Source organism: Elephas maximus, chromosome 5 (assembly GCF_024166365.1).
Source record: "Elephas maximus indicus isolate mEleMax1 chromosome 5, mEleMax1 primary haplotype, whole genome shotgun sequence".
Classification (NCBI taxonomy): domain Eukaryota; kingdom Metazoa; phylum Chordata; class Mammalia; order Proboscidea; family Elephantidae; genus Elephas; species Elephas maximus.
This window is the reverse complement of record NC_064823.1, coordinates 165,000,853-165,019,999: the sequence shown is the minus strand read 5'-3', so window position 1 is coordinate 165,019,999 and position 19,147 is coordinate 165,000,853. Positions and strand designations below refer to the sequence as shown.

Here is a 19,147-nt window from a genome sequence, read left to right as displayed (position 1 = left end):
CCCGTTCTTCTTCATATAGTCCATTTTCTCGGATTATTTGCTCAGCATACGGATTGAATAAGTATGGTGAAAGAATATAACCCTGACGCACACCTTTCCTGACTTTAAACTACACAGTATCCCTTTGTTCTGTTCAAACAGCTGTCTCTTGGTCTTTGTATAGTTTCCACATGAGCACAATTACGCATTTTGGAATGCCTGTTCTTCAAAATGCTACCCATAATTTGTTATGATCCACACAGTTGAATGCCTCCGCTTTTACTTGGATCCACAGTCAACACCTATGGAAGCAGCACCGCATTGGGCGAATCTGCTGTAAAAGACCTCTTTAAGGTGTTAAAAAGCAAAGATGTAACTATGAAGACTAAGGTATACCTGATTCAAGCCATGGTATTTTCAGTTGCCTCATATGCATTCGAAAGCTGAACAGTGACAGAATAAGAGTTAATGCACTTGAATTGTGATGTTGGCGAAGAATATTGAATATATCATGGACTGCGAGGAGAACAAATAAATCTCTCTTGGAAGAAGTACAGCCAGATACCCCTTGGAAGCGAGAACGGTAAGACTTCGTCTCACGTACTTTGGATGCGTTATCAAGAGGGACCAGTCCCTGGAAAAGGGCGTAATGCTTGATAAAGTAGAGGGTCAACGAAAAAGAGGAAGACCCTCAAGGAGATGGATTGACACAGTGGCTGCTGCAGTGGACTCAAACATAACAACAGTTGTGGGGATGGCAAAGGACTGGGCAGCGTTCCGTTCTGTGGTACTTTGGGTCACTCTGAGTTGGAACCATTGGCACCTAACAACAACAGCGTTCATCGGGGATATTGGTCTGTAGTTTTCGCCTGGCTTTGGTATCAGGGTAATACTCACCTCATAGAATGGATGAGGCAGTGTTCCCTGCTCTTTTTTTGGAAAAGTTTGAATAGGATTGTAGTTACCTCTTCTGTAAATGTCGATAGAATTCCCAGTGAAGCCATCTGGCCTGGGAGTTTTGGATTACTGATTCAGTCTCTTCATTTGTTTTGGGTCTGTTGAGGTCTACTGTTTCTTCTGAGTCAGTGTAGGGAGTTTATGTGTTTCAAGGAGTTTGTCATTTCCTTTAGATTATCTAGTTTGTTGGCATCAACTGTTCACGGTATCCCTTAACAACCTCTTTTATTTTTGTAGGGTCGGTTGTAATGTCCGTTCATTTCTTGTGTTAAATATTTACATCCTTCTGTTTTTCTTTGTCAGTCTAGCCAAAGGTTTGTTGATTTTATTGATGTTTTCAAAAAAACAACTTTTAGTTTCATTCTCTGTGTTGTTGTTCTGTTCTGCTTCATTCATTTCTGCTCGGATCTTTATTATTTCCTTTCTTCTTAACTTTGGCTTAGTTCGTCCTTCCTTTTCTAGTTCCTCAAGCTGGAGAGTTAAGTTGTTGATTTGGGATTTTTCTTTCTTAATGTAGGCATTTATTGCTATAAATTTCCCTCTGAGCACTGCCTAGGGTGGGGGGCAGGTCAGCACCTTAGGAAGTCCTCGGACATTGTAGGATGGGGTTCGGTGGACACTGCGGAAGGAGAGGGCTGAGATAGGGGTGTGGGTGCTGTGGGTGGTGGTGTAGGTGGGGACGTGGGGTGGGGGCGTGGGGGGTGTGGGTGCTGTGGGTGGTGGTGTAGGTGGGGACGTGGGGCAGGGGTATGGGGGCGTGGGTGCTGTGGGTGGTGGTGGTGTAGGTGGGGATGTGTGGGGGCGTGGGGGTGTGGGTGCTGTGGGTGGTGGTGTAGGTGGGGACGTGGGGTGGGGGCGTGGGGGGCGTGGGTGCTGTGGGTGGTGGTGTAGGTGGGGACGTGGGGCAGGGGTATGGGGGCGTGGGTGCTGTGGGTGGTGGTGGTGTAGGTGGGGATGTGGGGTGGGGGTGGGGGGCGTGGGTGCTGTGGGTGGTGGTGGTGTAGGTGGGGATGTGGGGTGGGGGCATGGGGGTGTGGGTGCTGTGGGTGGTGGTGTAGGTGGGGACGTGGGGTGGGGGCGTGGGGGGTGGTGTAGGTGGGGACGTGGGGCAGGGGTATGGGGGCGTGGGTGCTGTGGGTGGTGGTGGTGTAGGTGGGGATGTGGGGGGTGTGGGTGCTGTGGGTGGTGGTGTAGGTGGGGACGTGGGGCGGGGGTGGGGGGTGTGGGTGCTGTGAGTGGTGGTGTAGGTGGGGACGTGGGGCAGGGGTATGGGGGGCATGGGTGCTGTGGGTGGTGGTGGTGTAGGTAGGGATGTGGGGTGGGGGTGGGGGGCGTGGGTGCTGTGGGTGGTGGTGGTGTAGGTGGGGATGTGGGGTGGGGGCATGGGGGTGTGGGTGCTGTGGGTGGTGGTGGTGTAGGTGGGGTGCTGTGAGGTATAGGGGTGCAGTGTAGGTGGGGGTGTCAGGGTATAGTGGGGTGGGAAGCTGTGGGTGTGGGGTGCACTGGTGTAGGTGGAGTGCTGTGAGGTGTGGGGGTATGGTGGTATAGTTGGGGTGCTGTGTGGTATGGGGGTACAGTGGTGTAGGTGGGTGCTGTAAAGTGTAGGGGTACAGTGGTATAGGTGGGGTGCCACGAGGTGTAGGGGTGCAGTGGTGTAGGTGGGATGCTGTGAAGTGTGGGGTTGCAGTGGTGTAGGTGGGGTGCTGTGAGGTGTGGGGGTGCAGTGGTGTAGGTGGGGTGCTGTGAGGTGTGGGGGTGCAGTGGTGTAGGTGGGGTGCAGTGGGGAAGGTGAGAGCTGCTAGGTTGTGTGCTTGCGAGTTCGTGTATGGGGCGGGTGGGGTGGGATTCCTGGTCTAGAGTCCCTGGTGTGCCCTGAGCAGGGAACCCACGTGAACAGTTTTGATGAGATTGTCCATGTCTGCCTGTGGGCAGGTGCCTGTCCCATAGAGCATTGTTCGTTCCTGAGACCTGAGCTACAGGTGAGCCCTGTCCATTCCTGGGGGCCTAAGACTGAATGGAGGCCAGCAGCTGTTGGTCCTCAAGTGCCATGGGACGTGCTGGTTCTCCTCGTAAGAAAGGATTTGGGTTCCCCACAAAGGGCCCTCGATGGGAAGGGGTAGGGGGCAAACAGAAAGGGTCCTGGCCCCAGCTGATAATGACTCTCCTGCCTCCTCTTTGGGCTCCTCTTAGGTTACCCTCCCTCCCCTCCAGAAGGCGTTTGGCCTAGAAATAGGCTGTGGGGTTCTCCTGGGCTGGGCTCTGTGATCCCCACTGACGAAGGGCCCAGGGGCTCCACAGCCACACTCTCCTGCAGGGCTTCCCCAGGGGCACAGGGAGGATGGACAAGTGTGGAAGGACCTCCAGAATGGAGGGATGGCAACTCCCCCACGGCCTGTGTCTCCCATGTGGCCTGTTTCTCCCCACTGCCTGTGTCTCCCCAGTAGCCTGTGTCTCCTCTGTGGCCTGTCTCCCCCGTAACCTCTCTCCCCCGTGGCCTGTCTCTCCCCTACGGCCTGTGTTCTCTCGCTTGCTTGCCACCCCAGCTAGCCTGCTCCAGGCCAGGGCTTCAGTGACCACTCAAGGGGCCAGAACTCTCTTCCAGGTGCTGGCTCCTGCCCCCTCTGCAGAAACCAGGGCCCCTGCTGGCCCCACAGCTGAAGCCAGGCAGGCGCTTTCCTCCAGCCTGTGACCAAGGCACCTGATGCCTGGCACTGACTTGGGCGGGGCTTCCACCTGCTGTCAGCAGAGGCCCTATTTCCAAAGATGCTTGAGGTGCTTTTTAGGACCTTCCTGAAGTCATGACCTTTCTTTTTGTGCTAAAAACAAGAGTGAGACTTTGCTTTTTGAGAAATTAAATTTTCTCTGCTACATTTGTACACATCTGTTCCTGAGTAGTACAAAAATGTTTATTGTTCTTGGCTGCTAACCAGAAGAGTAGAGTCCACTCAGAGGCACCTTGGAAGAAAGGCCCAGCGATCTATTTCCGAAAAGCCAGCCATTGAAAATCCCATGGAGCATAGTTCTACCTGACACACACGGGAGCACCATGAGTCAGAGCTGTCTGGGAAAAATAATCAAAACTCACAAGAAATTGAAACATAATTCTGAGCAGTTATTCTACATATAGGGAGACCATTTTCACTCCAGAAAAAGCAAATGACTCCAAGTAGGCTGGTTATGCTGAGTCCTGTAAAGTGTAAGGAAGGTGGATAGAAGATGAGTCGTTGACTCATATTAACGTGACTGGTCGAGCCCTGTCCTCCTCCTCTGCTGACATCAGCTGATGTCTGCTTGGTCACGGGGTGGTCTCTGGCCCTGTACTCACCTGCAGTCGTGATACCTTAAGCCTGGCTTCCAACAGGAAAGAAAAGATTAGCAACTTTGAGGAAAAAAGCTGCTGGCAGGATTAATTTTGGGTCAGGAATTTTTTGTCATGGTTAATATTTGGTTTTGTGAGCAAGAAAATCTTTAAAATTAAAATAAAAACATTGCCATTGAGTCAATTTAAACTCAAAACGACCCTATAGGACAGGGTAGAACTGCCCCGTAGGGCTTCCGAGGAACAGCTGATAGATTCAAACTGCAGACCTTTTGGTTAGCAGTCAAGCTCTTATCCAGTGTGCCACCAGGGCCCCCAAAATGAAAGTAAGATGTCTGTTAATTTTTCTCTTTGGCAGGACTCCACGGCAGGTGTTTTTTTGTTTTGTACTTTTCTGCATGGTCCTCAGCCAGCCTGCCCTGCTGGCCCCTGTCTCAGTGCAGGGAGCCGCTGTTCACTCTCAGCCCTGAAATTACATGTCTGGGGCTGTCAGTAACAGTGCACATCCTCCAACCGGGGCACTCACTGTAGCTCTAACCCTACCCGGACCGCAGGCCCCCGTACTCTGCCCCTTCCAGAGTCAGACTGGTGTCAGGGGCCATGCCCCTCAGCCCTGGCTCCCTCACGGGTCATCTGTCCACCCCCTTCCCAGAGGCAGCCCCTCAGTAGCTGGCAAATGTGAGCCCTCTGTGAACCCCAGTTCTGGCTGCCCAGTGTTGGTGTCTTTCCAGGGCCTGAGGTGTGAGCCCTCCCTGCCAGCCGGGTCGGGTTCAACAGGCCGAGTCCTGGAGGCAGCTCAAAGTTCACTTCTCGTAAATGTAAATAGAAGGTGCCTGGGGCTGGGAAACCTTTACTGGAACAGATCCCATTGTAGCCTCAGCTGGAAAGGGGAGGGAGGAGAGGGATGCTGTGAAAGGTTTGTTTTTTTTCACTGAAAGTTTTTGTTACTTTATTTTAATATAATTTCAAATTTACTGAAAAGTTTAAAGTACAAGGAACTTCCTGCAAATCCTTTATCCAGGCTCACCAGCTGCTTGCCTCTTGCTCCACTTGCTTCAGGCATTCTATCAATATCCATGTAGGGAGCCCTGGTGGCGCAGCGGTTAAGGGCTCGGCTGATGGAAAGGTTGGAGCTTGGAACCCCCAGGTGCTCTACGCTCCTACGGGAGAAAGCTTCCATAAAGATTACAGCTCGGAAACCCTGTGGGGCAGTTCTCCTGTCTTAGAGGATTGCTATGCGTCGGAATCGACTAGATCCCTGGAAGCGGACCACCAGGCTTTTCCCCCCGTGGCGTTGCCGCATAGCAGTGGGTCACAAACCGCTTGTGCCACCCAGGGATGCACACCCATTATTCTCTAGACTGACCCTCAGCTTGAGGTTTGCCTTCCTCATGATGAGATTCAGGTGGCGAATTTTGGGGTGACAGTACCACCAAGGTGGTGTAGGTGGCATGTGGCATCTGTCTAGCTGGTGATGTCAGCTGTGCTCGCCTGGGTAAGGTGGTGTCTGCCACGTTTCTCCAGGAGGAAGTGAACTGTTTCTGGCCTTGTAATTAATAAGTAATTTGTGGGAGATGCTCTCACAGTGTGTAAAACTCCTGTTCTTCATCAGGCTCTCACCCGCTGGTTCCCGGCTTCGTTGACTGTTCCTGTCCTTCTGTGCCGTTAGCTGGCGTTCCTCTGTGAGGAGGAGCAGCCCCTTCTCCTGTGTGGTTTTCCCTCCATCTGTCTCTATAGTTGTTGCTGTGGAGTCCATTCCGACTCATGGCGACGCGGTGTGTGTGAATAGAACTGCTCCGTAGGGCTTTCAAGGAAGCAGATTGCCAGGCCTCTCTTCCAAGGAGTCTCCAGGAGGGTCTGAAATGCCACCTTTGTGCTAGTGGTCGAGCATCTAACTGTTTGTGCCACTCAGGGACTCCTCCTCTTACAAAGACAACATATATTTGCTGTGTAGTAATTTAAACTAAGTCAGAGGTGAAGTACCAAAATAGCTATACTCTTTAAGCACTAGGCTGTATACTGGAAATTTTAATTCTTACTGTAACCGTATAAAACACGGGGTGAGGCTGAGGCCCCTTGTTAAACACAGGGAAGCCGCTGAACCTTTCCGTTTGGCCTACCTTCAGAGCTCAGCATCTCTGGCACACTGTGGTATCTCATGGCACATTTCCTCAGTCCAGGTGGTAGCATTTGCACAGGTAACAGCAGAATAACAGAAGACTGACTTCTGGTTTAAGGCCCTCTCTCCCGCTGTGTAATTCTCTGTCTACATGAAACTTAAGTCTGAGGACTTGAGTATGTGGCTTGTCCCATTGTCTCCCCCAGAGGAAATTTCATGTGTTTATTAGAGAGTGACTCGCCTGTCCTCTTGTTTCTGTAAATGTCCCGGAATTCCCTAACCCTTTTATTTTCTTCCTATAGGAATTTGCTTGCTAGAAAACAAATTGCAAGACTTGACAAACAAAATGACTTGGGATGGAAGTTATTTGGAAAAGTACCACTCCGAGAGAATGCTCAGAAAGATTCAAAGAAAATACAAAAGGTATACAAGCTGTGGGGGCCCAGGGAGATGCCGCTGTGCGTGCAGCCTGTGCTTACGAGCCTCACGGAAATGCCCGTTTCTGCGGCTCTGAAGTTGTGTGTGCTCTGCCTTCTCTGCATGCCAGGCTCCTGAGACTCAAGTCTGTTTTTGGGATGTGGGTGGCTCTGTTCTAACCTTTCTCATTTCTTAGAGCTTGTAACAGGTGCACGGGAAAGTTCAGTTTGCAGACTGGCTTTATCTTGATTTAATTAATCGGGTTTTCAGTCATGGTTGCAAATGTGCCGAGAGTTAAGTTTCTCTCAGTTTTGTCTGATGTGAAGCATTCTCCCTTTCTGACCCCACGGGTGCACTGGACTGTAATCGTTCCTGTTCTGCCTTGGAGGAGGGGGAGGCCGGTGCCCTCAGGCCCTGGTGTGGAACCCCCGAAGAAGCTACTCCACTTGTCTGGGGGATGGGGGCCGTGCCTGTAGGGTGGCCCAGCCCTGTGGTGGCCTGGAGGACAACACCTGGTGCAGGTACTCACCTCTGAGAGGGGGCTGGTGCACAGACCCACCGAGGCCAGGTGTGTCCACACCCACTTGGCGGCCCTGCCTGTTGTCAGCTGCAGCTTCTCCTAGCCCTGGCTCCCAGCTTCCTCGGCCTGGCTTGCACAGCCTGCTGTTGGCCCAGTGCTGGACACTGCCTGTGCAGCCTCACCCTCTCCAGCCACAGCTTGTGCCCATGAAGGCTTGTTCAGTAAACACTCTGAGGACCCATCAAGTGCTGAGTGTGTGCTCAGCCGGGGTTTGTAACCCAGCAGCTGCTCAGGAGCACCCCCTCGTGGGGAAACACTGCTCAGGAGCCAAGCCCAGTGCAGGTAACGTGTGAGAAGGCTGCACAGGGGACCCAGTGCAGGGTGGGAGAGATGCTGATCGTGGGGTCAGCACGGAAAGTCATCGTAGCTGGTATGGAGTCCCTGGGGCGGGGGGGTGGGGGGCGCAGGCGGCTAAGCATTTGACTCTTAGCCAAAAGGTTGGAGGTTCAAACCCACCCAGAGGCACCTTGGAAGGCCCAGTGATCTGCTTCCGAAAGGTCATAGCCTTGAAAATCCTTTGTGACAGTTCTACTCTGCACACGTGGGGTCACCGTGGGTCAGAATGGGCTCAATGGTACCTATCAACAATAACAATCTTAAATGAGCCAGCACTTGTATTTCTAGCTCATTTAAAACTCGCAGCAGCCACAGAGGAGGACACTATTCCCAATGCTCATGTTATAAGGGAGCACAGAGGCCAGGAATGTACCTACAGTCACACGCTGCTCAGTAGCAGATGCACTGGGTGGGGTGCAGCCAAGCCAGGCTAGCAAGGGAAGGCCAGGAGGGGAGGATGGGAGGGGAGAGAGGGAAGGAAGGCCAGGAGGGGAGACAGGCAGGGGAGGGCAGGAGGGGAGGCCAGGAGAGGAGACAGGGAGGGGAGGCCAGGACGGGAGGCTGGAGAGGAGGCTGGGAGGGGAGGTCAGGAGGGGAGGCCAGGAGAGGAGGCTGGGAGGGGAGGCCAGGACAGGAGGCTGGAGAGGAGACTAGGAGGGGAGGCCAGGAGAGGAGGGTGGGAGGGGAGGCCAGGAGAAGAGGCTGGGAGGGGAGGTCAGGAGGGGAGGCCAGGAGAAGAGGCTGGGAGGGGAGATCAGGAGGGGATGCCAGGAGAGGAGGCTGGAGAGGAGGTGGGACAGTGTCGAGCTGCAGCTTGGCCGGGGAGCAGGGAGAGGGTTGCTCTTGAGCCTGTGTGCTGTGCTTGGACCTGCCTTCATCCTGGAGGCCCTGGGGAGCCCCTGAGGGTTCCTGGAAAGACCCGTGAGCCCACCCTGGCAAGAAGGTGGCTTTTGGTCTGGTCCAGGTGTGGCCTGACCTAGGGTGCAGTGACAGGGGCTGCAGAAGGGCCACCATGGGCATAAATGATGAAACTGACACATCTGCCAGATGTCCAGGTGTGGTGGGCGTCCAGGTGTGGTGGGCGTCCAGGTGTGGTGGGCGTCCAGGTGTGGTGGGCATCCAGGTGTGGTGGGTGTCCAGGTGGGCGTCGAGGTGGGCGTGGTCGTGGGCTTCACAGGCTTTGTGCTTTACGCCTGGGCAAATTAAGTGTGCTCTGAATATCACGATTGGACCCAGGAGTTGTTGAATTTGAATCACTTTTTGTGTGGGCTTATTAAAATAGCATACCATTAAAGTCTGTGAGTTTGTATGTGAAGCTCAGCTATAAACTGAGAAAATTAAGTAGCCAACTTGTTAGAAATTTTTAACAGGAATGCCCACTTTCAAAAGAACAAATTATGTTAAGTAGACTTTCCACAGATTCTTCATGTACCTGCGTCATGTTTAATTCCTTTCAGTTACCTTTTTAGTACCCTGTTGGTTTTACTAAAGACGAGCATGGATTAGGTTCTTGAACTTGGAGGATTTTGTTGTGGACTGAGATGACCAGGGCAGCTACTCACAGGGTAACACGATTGCACAGTGGCGGGGCCCACCTGGCTTCCATCATCAATAATAAAACAACGTTACTGTACCTGTGAGTCACGCGGTCCTGCCCGTGACCTGCTTGTTTGTGCCCATGTCTCTGGCCGCTCATCTGTGCCCCAGCTGAGTTGGGAGGGGTGGAGGGAGTCAGGGCAGGGACCTGCTACTCAGGGGGCCACTGGGCACCAAGTATTGTGGGGCTGCTGTCACGGACTTCAGCTGGTGAAGCCCCCGATTTTTTTTTTTTTAATTTTTATTGTGCTTTAAGTGAAAGTTTACAAATCAAGTCAGTCTCTAACACAAAAACTTACATAGACCTTGCTACATACTCTGAACTGCTCTCCCCACAATGAGACAGCCCGCTTCCTCCCTCCACTCTCTCTTTGCATGTCCATTTCACCAGCTTCTAACCCCCTCTACCCTCTCATCTCCCCTCCAGGGAGGAGATGCCAACATAGTCTCAAGTGTCCGCCTGATCCAAGAAGCTCACTCCTCACCAGCATCCCTCTCCAACCCATTGTCCAGTCCAATCCCTGTCTGAGGAGTTTGAAGCCCGCAATTTAAAGAGGCTCATGCTGGGCCTCGAGTGTCCAGACCTGTGACCCAATGTGGGGAGAGTAACTCCAGCTTGAGTTACAGTATAAGTAAGATTTTGGGAAGCTCCCGTTCCTTTCCCCTCTCTCTTTGGAACGTGTGCCCTGTAGGAGCAGCAGCGTTGCATGTGGCCAAGAACATGGCCTACTCTGTCTCCCGGCTCAGCCACAGTTTGGCTGTGTGGCTTTGGGCAAGTTACTTGACTTTTTGAGCCCCATTTTTCTTATCTTTAAAATTTGGAGAATAATAGCACCTTCCTCCGAGCCGCAGTGTCGTGTCTGTGCAGTGTACTGAGAATCGCGTTGAAGACAGGAAGTGCTGTACGAGGTTTGCTGTACTGTTGTTCCTTGCACACAATGAAAGGATGGGCTGAGCCCTCCATACTCCATAGATCCCAGGTGGGGCCAGGCTTGTGCTTGGGCATTGGGAGCAGATGGCGGGGAGCCGGAGGTGGTGTGCACACGGGCTCGGTTCTCCGCGGCTGCAGGCCTGGGTTTGCTCTTACTGTGGCCGTGGGCCACTTACTTCTTCTGTTTCCTAATCTGCGACCTGGGCGTCATGAGGTCTGCCCAGGGGGGTTGCTGTACATTAAGAGATTGTATGTGCAGTTTGTGCGCAGGGTCAGTGCCCACGGTGGCATAGGAGGTGGCTGAGATGCTGTAAGTGGGCTGCCAGGGTACTCAGAGGTATGTCTGATTTAACTCTGACTGGGCCGCATTCTCTTGGCTTGGCATTAAATACACACTATCCTTTGGGAAACCGTGGTGGTGCAGTGGTTAAGCGCTTGGCTACTAACTGAAAGGTCGGTGGTTCGAACCCACCAGCCGTTTCACAGGACAAGGATGTGGCAGTCTGCTTCTGTAAAGACTAAACCCAAAAAACCCACTGCCATCGAGTTGATTTTGACTTCTAGTGACGCTATAGGACAAAGTAGAGCTGCCCCATAGAGTTTTCAAGGAGCGCTTGGTGAATTTTGAACTGCCAACCTTATAGTTAACCACTACGCCACCAGGGTTTCCTCTGTAAAGATTAAAGCCTTGGAAATCCTTTGGGGGCAGTTCTACCCTGTCCTGTAGGGTCACAATGAGTCGGGATTGACTTGATGGCAGTGGGTAACCATCCTTTGGGAAATGGTCTTTTCAGTTATCTTTTCAAATGTCGTAAAAACATTGAAAAATTAAATCATATTTTCTTCTGCTTACATCCTGATTTCAGGGAGATTTTAATTATGGGGGAAGACGATTGAGGATAGAAGAATTACACTAAGACAGCAGTTCTCAGTGTGGACCTCAGGCCAGTAACATGGTCATCCCTTGGGCATGTGTTAGACATACAAGTCCACAGCCGTCACCCAGACACGGGAAGCTAACTCCAGGGCTGGGGCCCGGCAGTGTGTGTTTTCATAAGCCCTCCAGGTGACTCTGACCAGGTGGAATTTGAGAAGCGCTGCATAAGCAGGGATGATGGGATGCTGGGAGAGAAAGAGCAGGTGCATCAAGCCCAGAGGACTCCAGGGCACGCGGTTTGGTGGTTGCACGTGAACTGGAGAAGCTTTGAACATGAAGGTGGGGAGTGTATCCTTGTATACAGCTGCCCCCAGGCCCCCACAGTGGGCTGGTGCGCTAGGGATCTGCTGTCAGGCTAGCCGGATGGTGACAGCTGTCAGAGTGCAGGCCTCGCCTTATGCACACAGGGCACCTTCTTTCTCGGAGTCCACTGTCTTTTCACTCGTTCCACAGGTTTGATCCACCAGGTACATCCATCTGGAATTACAGTGGAGGGCAAGGCTCCCTGGAGCTTACCCTGGGCCGGAAGGGACTGGTTTGGACAGGCAGCTCCACAGGACAGTGACTCTGGGGGTTTTGCATCACAAACAAGTTTCTCCAAAACCAAGTGTTCAGGGTTGCCAAGGACTGGCGCCAGTCTGGAGGTCGAGTCTCAGCCCTTGTCTCACGTGGCCCATCAGCAGCCTTTGACCTGGTTGACCTCTCCCTGGCCCTGGGCAGGCCTTCCCAGCCGCCACACTCTTTGTTTATGTTAAGTGGGGAGGAGCAGCTCAGAGAAGGAGGGTGAGAATGGTTGCACAACTCAGAGAATGTAATCAACATCACCGAATTTTACTTGTAGAAATTTGAATTAGCGTAAACTTGAATATAGTGTGTATATTCTCAACAACTGTAAGAAAATTAAATTATTAAAGAAATAAATAGAGCAGGTCTCAGTTCCGGTAAGACAGAGTAAGCACCCTTCAGTGAATGCGGCTCTACAACTGTACAGAGTGCACGGAGCAGCTACTTGAGGACTCTGATGAAGAGCAGCAGGTGGATTGGGGAAGAAGACCAGAATTTGCAGTACCGCTAAACTGGTGTTGAGTCACCATTTTTCCCCTCCGGTATCACCCAGCCTGAACTCGAGGTGGCCCCAGACCTGGCAATGGCCATTTGCGTGCCCAGGAGCACTGGGAGAGGCCCTCCAGGTCTGGTTTGAGGAGTGGAACAGGAGTCTCATAACACTCAGAGTTTTTTCTTTCTTTGTTCTTTCGCACCCTGGCCCCAAGCAGTCTCCTGGCAGTGGCAGCAGTGGGGGGTGCCAGGAGCCCATAGCTCTCAGGAAGCGGCACTGACTGGAGGAGATTTGTTACCCCGATCTTTATTCTCTCTCTCTTCCTGATACTTGTAGACATAGTTGTGGGAAGTTTGTGGCTAGAGAACCAGAAAAGAGAGACCCAGGGAACCAGGAAGTATCAAAGAGGTTATGGAGACGAGGACCCTGGGAAGGTGACCCCTTAATGAACTCCTGTGGATGCATGGATCTGACCCTAAATAGCATACAAACTGTTTAGTCCCTAACTAAACTTTAGGATAGAATACCACACAAATCCTGGTGGTACACAGGTGGGGCACATCTGAAAAGTCCTGCCAAGGCTTTGAAAACTGACCTTGGGACCACAAGTCATGGAAAACTGGCTGGAACTTGTGGCTAGAATCCAACCAGGCCAAGTGCTTACTACTACAAAGATATCGACATTCTCCATAGGGTTTAGACAAGACCCAGAGACATAACACAAGATTCAGAATATCTAGAATGCAATCCAAAACTACTTGACATATGAAAGACCAGGAAAACCTCAGTTCGCATGGGAACAGACGTCAATGCTGATATAACACAAATGTTAGCACTATCCAACAAAGACTTTGAGGCAGCCATTACAAGAATGCTCTGACAGGTAAGGGTGAACACTCTTGAGATGGAAAGATAGAAATTATCAGTGAAGAAGTAAAATGTAAAGAGCTAAATGGAAATTTTATAACTGAAAAATACAGTAGCTGAAATAAAATTTTAAAAAACAAACTAACTGGATAGACTCAACACAGAGTGGGTGAGAGGAGAGTCAGTGAACTTGAAGACAGATTAATATAGAAATTAGCTAATCTGAACAATAAGAGAAAAATTAAAAAAAAAAAAATGAACAGAGCCTTGGAGACGTGTTGAGCAGTGTTAGAAGATTAACATTCGTGTTACCAGAGTCCCAGGAGAGAAGAGATAGTGAAATGCAGAAAAAATGTTGGAGCACACAGGACACACTCAGAGAACTCCCATGCCTGGACACACACATCAGAACCGAATCAGTGAAAATAAAGACAAATGCAAAGCATTACCCACTGGGGAGCAACAACTTGAATGACTATAAATTTCTTATCAGAAACCATGGAGGCCAGAAGGAACTAGGACAACATTTTTAAAGTGCTGAAACAAAAGGATTGTCAACCCAGAATTCTGTATCCAGCAAAAATACCCTTCAGGAATGAAGACGAACTGAAGATGAACACTAAGAGATGAGCAGGCATGCTGTAAAGGAAGTGGTAAAAGGAGGTGCTTCAGACAGAGGGGACATCAAACTAGGAGGAAACATGGAACGTCAGGAAGGAAGAGGAGCAACCACAGTAAATGTCCGGATAAGTGTAGTGAATTATTCTCGTTGAGTTCTTTGGAACATGTTTGGCTGAAAGCTAAAGTCATAATGTCTGGAGTTTTCAGGTACGTAGACATAATATTTATAAGACAATTGCGGTAGAAAGGAGGAAGGGATATGGTGGTGACGCTTCTACATTCCACTTGAAGTGGTAAAATATTGCTTCTAAGTAGGTTGTGGGAAATTAAATATGTATATTATGACCCTAGATCAACCACAAACCATAGAAAGAGAAAAGCGTAATAGATAAATTAAAATGGAATCCTAAAAAGGGTTAAAAAAAAAAGAAGAAATGAGAAAGGAAAAATTAAGGAAACAAACAGAAAACAATAAGATAGTAGACCCAAGTCTAAACGTATCAATAATTACGTTAAATGTAAATAAATGATTTGAACACACCGATTAAAAGACACATTGTCAGAATGGATTAAAAAAAAATGACAAGTATATTCTGTCTACAAGAAACTCACCTCAAATATGATGATATATGTAGGTTAATTAAAAGTAAAAGATGGAAAAAGAAATACCATGAAAACGCTAATCAGAATTATGATGGAGTAGATGTACCTAATGTCAGACAAAGGAGACTTAAAAACAAAGAAAATTAGCAGTGATAAAATGGGGCATTCAGTGATGCAGTCAGTTCACCAAGAAGACCGAGCGATCCTGAATGTGTATGCCGCTGATAACAGTTGTGAATTACACAAGGCAAAACCAGACAGAACTGAAAGTAGAAACTGACAAGTCCACGGTTGTAACCGAAGATGTCAATGCTCTTCTCTCAGTGGCCCACAGAACTGTAGACAGAAACTAAACGACACCAACAACCAGCTGGATCTATGTGAGCTTGGCAGAAGACTTCACCCTCCAAAAATACACACATTTTTTAGTGCACATGGAACATTCACCAAGGTAAATCATAACCTGGGTTAAAAAAGAAACTTAAAAAATTTTAAAGAATTTAAAATTATACAAAGTATGTTTTCTGACCACAGTAGAATTGTGTAATAACAGAAAGTAACCAGAACATCTCTAAAAACTTGGAAACTAAACAACCCAACCTAAACCAGAACCAGACCTGTTGCCTTCAAGTCAATTCTGACTCACAGTGAACCTACAGGATGGAATAGAATTGTCCCACAGGGTTTCCAAGGAGCAACTGGTGGATTCGAAGTGCCAACCTGATGGTTAGCGGCTGAGGTCTTAACCACTGCGCCACCAGTAAACGACACACTTCTACGTAATTCATGGGGAGGTCACGAGGAAAATGAGGGAATATTCTGACGTGAATGAAAATACAGCATATCAAGATTGTGGGACAGAGTGCAAGCACCGCTTTGCGGGAAATTCATAGCATTAAATCACCAGGAAAAGAAGAAAGGTTGCAAACCAGTAATTAATTTTCTACCTGTTACCTGAGTAGGGAGGTTTCTTAGGGCCTCGGGTGCAGTATCTGGAAAGAAAGGGTGGGGCCAGGTGGGGAGGAGGCGATGCTGAGAGCACCTGTGTGTGTCACTGTTACCGCTGTGACAAACTACACAAATGTCTTCTCTTACAGTTCTGGGGGTCAGAAGTCCGAAATGAATCTTTTGGGTTAATATTAGGGTATTGGCAGGGCTGGTTCCTTCTGGAGGCTCAAAACCAAAACCAGACCCTTTGTCATTTGAGTCAGTTTCAACTCCCAGCGACCCTGTAGGACTGAGTAGAACTGCCCCAGAGGGTTTCCAAGGCTGTGGTCTTTATGGAAGCAGGCGCCACATCTTTCTCCCACAGAGCAGCTGGTGCATTCAAACTGCCAACATTTTGGTTAGCACCCGAGTGCTTTAACCACTGTGCCACCAGGGCTCCCTGGAGGCTCCGAGGGGATAATCTGATCCTTTCTCTCCCAACTCCTGGATGCTGCCACCATTCCTTGGCTTGTGGCCCCATCACTCTCACGGCCTCCCCGTTCTGCAGTGACTGTCCCTCTGCTGCCCTCTCGTAAGGACACTGATGTCACACCAGGCCCACCCAGCTAACCCAGAAGGATCTCCCCTCTTGAGATCCTTCTCTGATCACCCTGCACAGCCCTTGTCCCCTGTAAGGTCACATGTGCACAGGTTCTGGGGGTGGGTGGTCAGGATGGAATGAGACCATGTGTGTCTGACTTGGCCCTGGGGCTGACACGTGGGGAGTGTCTGGTAAGTGTTACTGGCCATCAGGTTCCAAAGGTTCTGAGTAGAATTCCAGCTGCTGGCGCTCTTTGCGGCTCTAGTTGGAGCTTGGGTTATTCCTTGTAAGTCCCTGGGGGGCTCACATCAGTGGCTGTCCTTTTGCCCGTGGGAAGGGAGCTGAAAAATGGTAGTAGTAGTAGTGTGAGAACCTGTCTAACTTCAGGGGGGCAGTGACCAGGATCAGCCCAAAGCTGATGCCCAGGAGGTGGAGGTCAGACATACTGCCACTCTCCAGCCTTTTGACCAGTTCTGACAGCAGCCGGCACTCTCTGCTTCTCTGCTGGGTTCCATAATTTGTTGCAATGGCCGCACAGAACTCACAGACCATACCTACAGTTAAGTGGTTTATTAAGGAACAGGCTACAACTCGGGGTCAGGATCAGTAAGCATGTAGGCAGGGTCTGGAAGGTCCCCCCCCCCCCGCCCCCGCCCAGTGGAGAGCACATCCCTGCCTTCTTCAGTGCAGGACAGCTCTCTCAGCTCCTCTTGGCCCTCAAGCAGGCCTTTCTCTCTGGAGCTGCACGAGGGGTCACCTGGAGGGGTGTCTTTGAAGGAGAAGTAGGAAGGTTTTGGTTTGTTTTTTTCCATTTTTTGGTGGGTGGGTAGGGAGGAGAGAGCAATCTCCGCAGATAGAATGGTATGGCCAAGTTAAGGAGGGCTGAAAGAGCCTTGGTGCCCAGGGGTGGGAGGCGGCTTGTAGAGTGGACTGCAGCTGGGCAGGGGCACTGGGTGGCATCAGGAGGGCAGGCCCAAGGGGCGGGCTGGTGGCCGGCTCGGTGCCCTGCTAAGGAGCACATTTAGCTGCTACTTTGGTTTGCTTGTTTGGCTTTGGTTTTAGTTTTACTTTTGGCTGTAAACGTTAACACAGTACATGTAGAAATCTGATATAATGTAATGAAAACTAGCGTCACCCCTAATCCTGTCACCCAGAGAACCACTCCTGCCGCTCTGGTTGTTCTCTGTACATACAGTAAGTCATGTCACTCCTCTACTTAAGAGTGGCTGGGTGGCGTAAAAGGTTAAGCACTTGACTACTAGCCAGAAGTTTGGCAGTTTGAACCCACCCCGAGGTGCCTCAGAAGACAGGCCTGTTGATCTGCTTCTGAAAGGTCACAGCTTTGGACACCCTGTGAAGTAGTTCTACTCTGCACACATGGGGTCGCCATGGGTCAGAACTGACACGAGAAGGCAACTAACAACAACAATCTCTATTTAAAATTTCCCAGTGGTTTCTTATCACATGTGACTAAAAAGCACACCCCTTATCACCACCTGACAAGGACCCCACTCCCCATGATCTGACTGCTGCGCACCTTGGCCACATGACTTTCTGTCCCTTGGGGTCCCAGCTGTCTCCTCTGGGGCCTCTACCTGCAGCTCCTCCCATGACCTCCTTGTCTCAGGGTTTCCCGAGCCCACCCTGAGCCACTCCACCGTGTGCCTCACGGTACGTCCTGCGCTGGCCTTTTGCTGTCTCAGACCCTCCTATGTGTTGCTGGACATACACCCACAAGAGTAGGTGAGGCTGGGCTGTGTTGTTGCCAGGTCCTGGGCAGCGCCCACTGTCAGCCAGGCCCGTTCATACCCCACTTTGTTAACGGTCTTCTTGCTTCTGCTACGTGTGCAGGGCTTGGCGTCTTCCTCCGCTGTCACCTTGTGACTCACTGAGGCGGTGGGCTTTGGTCAGCTATGCCGTGGTGGGGCACTGACGGTGCTGCTCAGGCACCTTCGCGTCCCTGAGAAACCCAGTGCCCTGCAGCAGGGTGGGTTTGCCAGCACCTGCTCCCGTGCCACGATGGACAGGTGAACGCACTTCACCTCCCTGACCTCAAAGGGCAGTGGTGGCCATGTTGTAGATAAAGCAAGCGAGCCACACATCCCATGTCATAGTGAACATGCAGGAGGCCTGGGATGAGCACTGGTCATCTCAGACCACCATCCATCACGCCGCAGTCAGGAGAGACTAAGATTGCTGTGAGCTCTGGTGTCAATCTGAGACGGAGAGGTTCTGCGAACTTCTGTTATTGCTCCCTTTCCCGTTTTAGCATTTAGTAAAAGTCAGCTTGTCCCGTGGTATAGTATGAATATAGTTAAGACTTTGTAAATGGTGTACAGTTCTCAGATTTGTGATGGAAGCTGCATTGGTGAAGTGACTTGCAGGCTGTAGCCTGCCAGAGAAGATGGCCAACGTGTTTGGTGAACACAGCGTGTACCTCGACTCAGCCCTGTATTGATTTAGTGAGCGTGTTGACTTGCGGCAATGAGTGCATGTGGCACCAGGTGCTTGGCTGGGGGCCTGGGTGTTGGTAGGAGGCCTGTGGAGGCTGAGGACAGAGCTACACTGTGACTGGCTGTCTTTCAGCTGCAGGAATTGGTTTTCCAGACAGTCACCACTAACCCCTCAGGCTGGGTCAGTGGCCTCTTTGGGGCTCGTCTGAGCCTTAGGGGTTTCTCTGTGTCATAGCACTGATCACCAGGTGTAGCTGTTGTCCACCTGCTAGTCCGCGAGCTACTCGAGGGCAGGGGCCTATTCATCTCCATTTCTAGAGCCAAGCACCATAAATCCTGGATGGCTGGACAGATGGGTAGATGGATGGATGGATGGGTGGGTGGGTGGATGAATGAATAGATGGAGGGATGGGTGAATCGGTGGGTGGGTGGATGGATGGGTGGGTGGAGGGATATGTGGGTAGATAGATGGGTGGGTGAGCGGGTGGAGGGATGGATGGATGAGTGGATGGAGGGATGGGTGGGTGTAGGGATGGAGGGATGGGTGGGTGGATGGAGGGATGGGTAGGTGGGGGGATATGTGGGTAGATAGATGGGTGGGTGAGCGGGTGGAGGGATGTATGGGTGAGTGGATGGAGGGATGGGGGGTGTATGGAGGGATGGGCGGGTGGATGGAGGGTAGGTGTATGGATAGAGGGATGGGTGGGTGGGTGGATGGAGGGATGGATGGGTGGATGGAGGGATGGGTAGGTGGATGGAGGCATGGGTAGGTGTAGGGATGGAGGGATGGGTGGGTGGATGGAGGGAGGGATGAGTGGATAGATAGAGGGATGGGTAGGTGGATGGA

General features: G+C 50.9%; 1 protein-coding gene across 1 annotated transcript in view; it reads left to right on the top strand.

Moving 5' to 3' along the window:
* The window catches only part of TBC1D14 (TBC1 domain family member 14), a 78,342-nt gene that overhangs the window by 22,785 nt on the left and 36,410 nt on the right, over nucleotides 1-19,147 (top strand). The window contains exon 2 of the mRNA XM_049886777.1: nucleotides 6,677-6,797. Within this exon, the coding sequence (XP_049742734.1) occupies nucleotides 6,677-6,797 (121 nt within the window). The remainder of the gene's footprint in view (nucleotides 1-6,676; nucleotides 6,798-19,147) is intronic.